The sequence below is a fragment of the Cucurbita pepo genome, chromosome LG15, assembly GCF_002806865.2.
Source record: "Cucurbita pepo subsp. pepo cultivar mu-cu-16 chromosome LG15, ASM280686v2, whole genome shotgun sequence".
Classification (NCBI taxonomy): domain Eukaryota; kingdom Viridiplantae; phylum Streptophyta; class Magnoliopsida; order Cucurbitales; family Cucurbitaceae; genus Cucurbita; species Cucurbita pepo.
In genome coordinates this window covers 2,019,472-2,028,285 of record NC_036652.1, presented here as the reverse complement: position 1 = coordinate 2,028,285, position 8,814 = coordinate 2,019,472, and the positions used below count along the sequence as shown (strand labels likewise).

Here is an 8,814-nt window from a genome sequence, read left to right as displayed (position 1 = left end):
CAAGCAATCAAAAGATGGGTTCTGCCTCAAAAACTGATAAACCACATGCTGTGTGTATCCCATATCCAGCTCAAGGCCATATCAACCCTATGCTAAGCTTGGCTAAGCTTCTCCATCATACAGGTTTCCACATAACTTTCGTTAACACCGAGTACAATCATAGGCGTCTACTCAGGTCGAGAGGCCCTGACTCACTCAATGGCTTGCTAGATTTTCAATTCCGAACCATCCCCGATGGCCTTCCGTTCTCCGATTCCAATTCTACCCAAGATGTTCCTTCCCTTTGTGAATCTACCTCCAAGAATTGTTTAGCTCCGTTCTGTGATCTTATTTCTCAGCTTAACTCAGCTGCTGACGTCCCGTCGGTTAGCTGTATCGTTGGAGATGCTATCATGTCCTTCTCTATGTTGGCTGCCAATGAGTTTAAAATCCCTTATGCTTTGTTTTGGACTGCTAGTGCTTGTGGCTACTTGGGTTATATGCGTTATCCTCAACTCATTAAGCAAGGTTTGATACCACTTAAAGGTATGATTTAAATTTGAATACTCTTTATTGTTTTGAAGTCAATTTTTTTTTATTGAGTTACAAGTTTTTCAATCCCACCGCTAGCAGATATTGTTTTTTTTGGATTTTCTTTTCGAGTTTCCTCTCAAGGTTTTTAAAACACGTCGAGAGGTTTCCACACTCTTGTAAAAAAAAAATGTTTCATTCTACTCCCCAACTAATGTGGGATCTCACAATCAATCCCCTTTCGAGGTTCAATGTCCTTGCTAGCACTCGTTCACTTCTCCGATCGATGTGAGACTCCCCAATCCACCCCTTCGAGGCCCAGCGTACTTGCTAGCACACCACCTCATGTCCAACCACATTGGGGCTCAACATCCTCGATGACACAGCTCCCAGTGTTGGGCTTTGATACCTCTTGTAACAGCCCAAACACAACATTGACAGATATTTTTCTCTTTGGGTTTTCTTTTTCTGGCTTCCCGTGAACTTTTTAAAATGCGTTTGCTAGTGAGAGATTTCCACTAAAAAACCGTCAATATGATTTATAAATTTTCGATTTTATATTTAATAGATCTTAAACTTTAAAAAGTTATAATGAATGGTTAAACTTTCAATTTTATACCGGTAAAGTTTTTTAGTTTTCAATTTTTTTTCTTTTTGTTAAATAAGTTATGGATCAATGGACATTTTAAAAAATTCACAACAATAAGATCTATTAAATTCATTGAAACAATAAGATCTATTAAATACATGTAACTTAACTAATTTTTTTAATTTGAGACTTATGTTTATTTAAATTTTCTCTTTTATTTGTTAACAGATGCAAGTCATATAACCGATGGATATTTGGAAAATACAGTAGAATGGACTGAGGGAATGAAAAGTATACGTTTGAGAGACCTTCCTAACTTTCTTAGAACTACAAACCCAGATGATGTCATGCTAAATTTCATCGATGAACAAATGAAGAGATCTCGAGAAGCTTCAGCAATTATAATAAACACATATGAATCACTTGAACGAGATGTTTTGAATTCTCTTTCTTCAATCCTTCAATCTATTTACACTATCGGTCCACTTCACTTGCTTTGGAACCAAATAGAGGACCAAAGTTTAAGAACATTAGGCTCAAATCTTTGGGTTGAGGAACCAGAGTGCATCGAGTGGCTGAACTCAAAGGAACCCAACTCGGTTGTTTATGTAAATTTTGGCAGTGTGGCAGTGATGACGACGGAACAATTAATTGAGTTTGCTTGGGGATTAGCAAACAGTAGGAAGCAATTCTTGTGGATTACAAGACCTGACGTAGTTGTGGGAGATTCAACCATTTTGCCACTTGAATTTGTGGAAGAAACCAAAGATAGAAGCATGATAGCAAGTTGGTGTTGTCAAGAACAAGTATTGAACCATCCTTCAATTGGAGGGTTTCTAACGCATAGTGGTTGGAATTCAACGCTTGAGAGTATCTGTGCTGGCGTGCCGATGATCTCGTGGCCTTTCTTTGCTGAGCAGCAGACGAACTGTCGTTATTGTTGTACTGAGTGGGGCATTGGAATGGAAATTGATAGCAATGTTAAAAGGAATGAAGTGGAAGAGCTTGTGAGAGAGCTCATGGATGGAGAAAAAGGTAAGAAAATGAAGGAGAATGTTATGAGTTTGAAGATTAAAGCTGAAGAAGCATGTAAACCAGGTGGATCTGCTTACAAGAACTTTGATAGATTGATGGATGAAGTTCTTCTATCAAATAAAAAGACGTTTTAGTTCGAATAATTATTTTAAACTATCGTAGAACAGGGCAGGGTTTATCCAATAAATTCTTCTAGTCATAATTTTGATTGTTATCTTTTAATGATTGTTTTTATAGATTTTTTGTATGTTCTTAATAATGAACCAAAATTCAAAGTACTTATGACGGGTTAGGGTAATATCGTTGATTATTGTGGTTGTCTCTACGATTAATTTCTTCATTATGTGCTTTCAATCCTTTTGCAAATACATTATAATATTTCATTTTGTAATAACTGATTCCATTTTGGAAGAATTAAAAATGTTTTTCTCCTTGAGTTTAGTCAATGGCGTACATAAAACACGAAAACCTAAAAAATCAGACAAGAATTGATCCTAGAACCAAACACACCTAATTAACCCTAGAGCCAATTTCAAATAGTAAGAAAATCTCTTGAAATGAAAATGCAATCTAACCTATACTAATCTATAGTCTACTATTTCAAATTGCAAACTACCCTAAGCATGTGCCACGGTCTCCTAAATTGCTAGATGACAAGTCTTGAAAATACTAGTTTTGGCTCGTGTGATCATAGGATGTGAGCTCACAGAAAAAGAGGAATCAACAGCAGGTTCAATAGAAGACAGATCAGAAGTCGAAGATGGCAAAGAGGAACTTGCAAGAGAAGTATAAACTTGTATAGACTCATCCACAAGGTCAGAATAAATATCACATAGAGAGAAGCTAGATCAAGGAATGTGTGGTGAAGATGGGGTAGAGGAGGATGAATCAATATCGTAAAGGCATTGTTCCAAGAAATTTGAAATATGAAGAGAGGAAACTTGTTGGGTCTGGGAGAGATCAGGACAACATAAAAGTGAGTTACATCAAATCGAGTGTGGTTGGTGACATACAACCTAGTAATGGTGGGATCAAGACAACAAAATCCTTTATGAAAGATACTATAATCCAAGAAAATGCAAAGAGTTTCATGGGGAGAAAGTTTGTAAGGCATATATCACGTAAGCAAGAATAAACACGACAACCAAAGGGATGGATATTATCATAATGCGGAGAGTAGCCTTGGAGAAGTTCAAAGGGTGACTTATCTCCAAGAAGTGGAGTGGACAATCAGTTAATGATATAAGTTGCAGTGCTGAAAGCATCAACCCAGACACGAGGACAAAGATGAGAATGGAAGAGAAGAGCTAAGCAAGTCTCTGTCACATGACGGTGTTTTCTCTCAGCACGATAATTTTGACCAGGTGTATATGGCAAGAGAGTTGATGGTGGATGCCAGAAGTACGTACGTGAGATTTGACAAGAGAAGCACCCAAGATTACAATGAATAAGATCTAGCACATGAGACGTCTTATATTCATTGTGAGAATAAGACAATCGATGACTTTTCACAAGCTGACCGGTACTACATAGTGATGAAGTAGATAATAAAGACGTAAGAGAAAGATATCCTTTTTTATTTAAAAAATAAATAACACAATAATTCACATGATCAAAGGGAGCATGTCATAAATCATATGAAACACCTAGAGATTTATTTTTAAGGACAGAAATAAAGGTAGAGTTGTCGAGCTCCAGCACATATAGCCCTCCATCCCTTTTACCGGTCGCCACCACTCTTCCTGTTTGACGATTTTGAATAGTAAAAAGATTATTAGTAAGTATAATGGAGAGAGAAAAATCAGACCCTACTTTACTAATTGAGGAAGATTTTTAATGAGACGAGGGACAACCAAGACATCTAATGAGTGAATGTTTTGGGATAAGAGAAAGAGTACCAATGTGGGTAAAGGGTAGGGAGACATCGTTTTCTACGATCATAGAGTCCTTGTGTAATTTTTAGATTGATCCAAGATAGAGGGATTGTGGTGCTCAAAACCAATCAGCAATCTGGGGTTCAGTAATAGAACAAAACGTGTTGAAAGCTTTAACAAGGTGAGCATGAGCAGAATCAATCCCAACATACCATTGGTTGCAGCGAGGTGGTCGATGATCCTTATCTGAGTGGGTTAGTCCTTGATTGGAAGAGTTGTTGTCGTGAAAATGAGAACGACTTCATTGGTTACTATAGGAAGCAAGATGACTTCCATGGGCGCGACAACGACTAGTGGATGTAAATTTCGCAGGAGTCAGAAGACTCAAGGGAGCGCTAAAACAACGCAAAACTTTCAACTTTTGAGACTAAATCTGTAAAACAAGGGAGAGAGGTGAGAGTCATCCGAATAGTAGAAAAAGTTGAAAAACTAGTGTCATGTTCACGAAGTAACCAGTGCACTTTATCAATGTCCTATTTTTAAATAGTTATTTAGGTATTTTAGAAATAAAGAAACCTAATTATTTTAGGAAAATTATTTAAGTATTTTAGGAGTTTATTGTCTAGCTTCGGTTAACTGTTCGAAGGTTTTCATCCCAAAATAAATTCAAAAATATATTAATAAAGATGAGAGTGTTTCCCACCCAGAGTTGTATTCAATTGAGTTCAGTCACCTAACCGTGCCACAAAGTCTATGTTGTCATGTATTTTGCTTCCACATTATTTTTATTTGAATGTTTAGGATTTTTTATTATTTATTTTTTAAAGTTAGATTGAGGGATTCTTTGAACGTTGTCAACTTTATAACCTGTTTTCAAGTCTAACTTTCATGTATTTTGCTTCCACATTATTTTTATTTGAACGTTGTCAACTTGATTTTTTTTTTATGTTCGATAGCAATTTGGTTTTTAAATTTTCAAACTTGAAATTTTTGCTTTTGAAGTTTGATTTTTATTTACTATCCGTAACACTTGTTGTCATTCTTAAAGGTGTTCATATGATCTGATAATTCGACCAATTTGAAATATCTAATCCAAATCATAAAATTTTTGTTGGGTTAGATTTATATTTTGTTTAGGTTGGATTGAATTTTTTTGAAAATAAAAAATTTAAGTTGCATTGAGGTTGACATTTTTTTATCGAGTCAACTTAAACAACCTGAAAATAGGGTTACAATCCAACCCAATTCCGCAGTACTTGAAAAAAGAATATTTAACGTTTGTAACGAATTTTAGTTACGCATTGTGTCTGGTAAATATTTTATATTTGAACCTTATGAGATTTTATGCGAGATCACACCTCGATTGAAGAGAAGAACAAAACATTCCTTGGTGTGAAAATCTCCCCTAGTAGATACGTTTTAAAACCGTGAGGTTGACGACCATACGTAATGGACCAAAATAGACAATATCGGCTAGTGCAGCTTGGACTGTTACAAATAGCAAGTCACCGACCGGTGTGCCAGCAACGACGCTTGGCCTCCAAAAAAAGATGGATTGTGAGATCCCACGTCAATTTGAATGAAAACAAAACATTTCTTATTATTTAAACTTGATTCGACATTAATTTTATTATTTTTATATTAATGGGACATTATATATTAATTTTATATTTATAAATTAAAATTAAAAAAACAAGATAATTAAAATCCTACCAAACTCAAAAAATTGTTGTCTTTAAAAGTAAATCTATTATTTAACCAATAGTTGTAAAAAATAATTTATAAGTTTGGTATAATTAAATTAAGATATGAGAGAATTTTTTTTTTCCTCATAATTAATAATGTACGAAACATATGGTTCATCCTCAAAAACTGATAAACCACATGCTATGTGTATCCCATGTCCAGCCCAAGGCCATATCAACCCTATGCTAAGCTTGGCTAACCTTCTACATCATAGAGGTTTCCACATAACTTTCGTTAACACCGAGTACAATCATAGGCGTCTGCTCAGATCGAGAGGCCCTGACTCACTTGATGACTTGCTAGATTTTCAATTCCGAACCATCACCAATGACCTTCCGTTCTCCAATGTCAATTCTACCCAAGATGTTCCTTCCCTTTGTGAATCCACATCCAAGAATTGTTTAGCTCCGTTCTGTGATCTTGTTTTTCTGTTTAACTCAGCTGCTGACGTTTCGCCTGTTAGCTGCATCGTTGGAGATGTTGTTATGTCCTCTATGTTGGTTGCCAATAAATTTAAAATCTCTTATGCTTTGTTTTGGACTGCTAGTGCTTGTAGCTACTTGGGTTATATGCGTTGTCTTGAGTTTATTAAGCATGGTTTGGTACCACTCAAAGGTATGATTTAAATTTGAATATGGTTTTGAAATCATATTTTCCTTTTTCTTTTTATTAAGTTACAAGTTTAAATATAGTTTGTTAGAGTTAGATAAGTTTCTTATCTCAAAAATCATCCATACTCTTTATAAACTTTCGTTTTTGTGTTTAATAGATTTTGAAGTTTAAAAAGTTTATAATAAATAGTTTTAATTTTTTGTTTAATAAGTTATTACGTATTAGATTAAAGTTGAAATAGTGAAATCTATTAGATACATGTAATTTAACTAATTTTTAATTTGGGAGCTACATTCATTTAAAATTTGACCTATTTATTTGTTAACAAATGCGAGCCAGATAACATATGGATATTTGAAAAATACGGTAGAATGGACTAATGAAATGAAAAATATACGTTTGAGAGACCTTCCTAGCTTTATTAGAACTACAGACCCAGCTGATATCATGCTAAATTTCCTCAATCAACAAATGAAAAGATCTCGAAAAGATTTGGCGATTATAATAAACACATATGAACCATTTGAACGAGAAGTTTTGAAGGGGAGGAGTTTGTGAAAGAGCTAATGGATGGAGAAAAGGGTATGAACATGAAAGAGAACGCTATGAACTGGAAGATTAAAGCTGAAGAAGCATGTAATCGTGGTGGGTCAGCTTACATGAATTTAGACAAATTGATCGATCAAGTTCTTCTATCAAATATGAATATATTTTAATTCGAATAAGTATTTAAACTATCGTAAAACACTACAGGGTTTATCCAATAAATTATCCTATAATTGTCTTATCATCATTTTGATTATTATCTTTTAATGATTGTTGTTATAGGATTTTGTATGTTCTTAATAATAACCTAAATTCAAAGTACTTATGACGGGTTAGGATAAGATCGTTGACTATTATGGTAGTCTCTACGATTAATTTCTTCCTTTAAAGTGCATACATTATAATATTTGGAAGAATTGACACAAAACATCCCGCTGTAAGAAAGGTCTTCAAAATTTAGCCACCACCCAAGTCAATCTCATACACATACATTCACGAAAGACCGAACTTAAACGAGCCTAATGGGTCGAAATCTCAAAAAAAAAAAAAATATATATTTCTTCCAAAATAAACATACGGCACAAGAGTGACTCAACAACCATCGTCTCAATCCGACCAATAGAGAAGCATAAGTTTCGAGTTTTTGCCAATGATGCAACACTCTCTGAGGTGTCAGACCGTCTTCCTTCTACTGCCCATTCATGCCACAATAACTATTTTGGCTCCCCAAATTCTAACATACCATTCAATATTACTAACAATCAATGTAACGAACCATACTCAGGATTCGAAATATGAAATCTTCTGCATTCCCTGCAACATAGTCATGTTATTTACTTTTCGCTTCTAAAAATGAAGTNTTTTATGCCTTCAGGTTTTTTTTTTCAGCTTGTTTTGAGCTGTTTTTTTCAAGTCACTCAACATAAACACCTTTAAATAAAGCACATTTAACTTAGAAGTTTCTATGATTGGAAAAGGAAGGTAAAAGAAAGACACATCTTATGCATTCTTCTGACACCTTATCTACTTCCTCAATGTCTTACTCGCCCATGTCCACAAGCTTTCCTTCTTCAGCCATCAACCTCATGCTATCCACTTGTCTTATCAAGAACACCTCACTCATACGGCATAGAAATTATGCGATTTTATAATAAAGTATTTTGTCCTTAAAAGGGTTTTGAAAAATGAATGATTTTTATATACAAATTGGTGTGTTATTTATTTATTTTTTTTCCTTTTCTCTTTTTCCTTTCTAAACTTTTATTTGAGATCCGAGAGAAAACTTAAAATCATGGATTTTAAGCCTTAAAACATTATAACTAAAAGTTTAAACGTCAACCGAGCATTACAATCCTATTATCGAATAGCCTAGCAAAAATCCCAAAACATGAAATTAAATATCGTAGTTGGACTATGACTCACTATCCCGTGATCTCCACAACAAGCATCATCAGCTACTAAAGATGCTCGTACCCTTATCTAAGCACAAGTTTAGAAAAAGGTTAAATATAAAGAAGATAATCGGTAAATGACGTCACTTTTAGGGTAAGGAAATATAAGCACGTGCAAATATAACTATGACTATCATGACCAGTTGGTACCTACAACCTGGACTTTTCTTGGGCTCCATTTCTTTTTTCGTAAAAATTAGGTGTACATTACTTCCATACACACGACATATGCACATGCACATGTATCCACTAGACGATCATCACTTTCAGATTCCCTAAAGATGACTATGGACATGCATACATTCGATCAACCGAAAGTAACTATAAAGAAGAGTGCACATAAAAATATATTAGGACTATATGAATACGAATAATTCAGGGGTGGAGAAGTAATCCATGAAGGAAATAGTCACACATGTACTTGAGGTTTCATACATAAAATATTAATTCA

At 34.6% G+C, this 8,814-nt stretch overlaps 2 protein-coding genes across 2 annotated transcripts; both read left to right on the top strand.

Moving 5' to 3' along the window:
* On the top strand, positions 1-2,444 carry LOC111811505 (7-deoxyloganetin glucosyltransferase-like). Its single transcript, XM_023698388.1, has 2 exons — positions 1-525; positions 1,328-2,444. Exons 1-2 carry the CDS (start codon positions 15-17, stop codon positions 2,266-2,268), a joined length of 1,452 nt encoding a protein of 483 aa, XP_023554156.1. The 5' UTR covers positions 1-14; the 3' UTR covers positions 2,269-2,444.
* Positions 2,445-5,849: 3,405 nt separating this feature from the next.
* Positions 5,850-6,380, top strand: LOC111776347 (7-deoxyloganetin glucosyltransferase-like). The gene has a single exon (XM_023655778.1). The coding sequence runs from the start codon at positions 5,850-5,852 to the stop codon at positions 6,378-6,380; it is 531 nt and encodes a 176-aa protein (XP_023511546.1).
* The last annotated feature ends 2,434 nt before the right edge of the window (positions 6,381-8,814 follow it).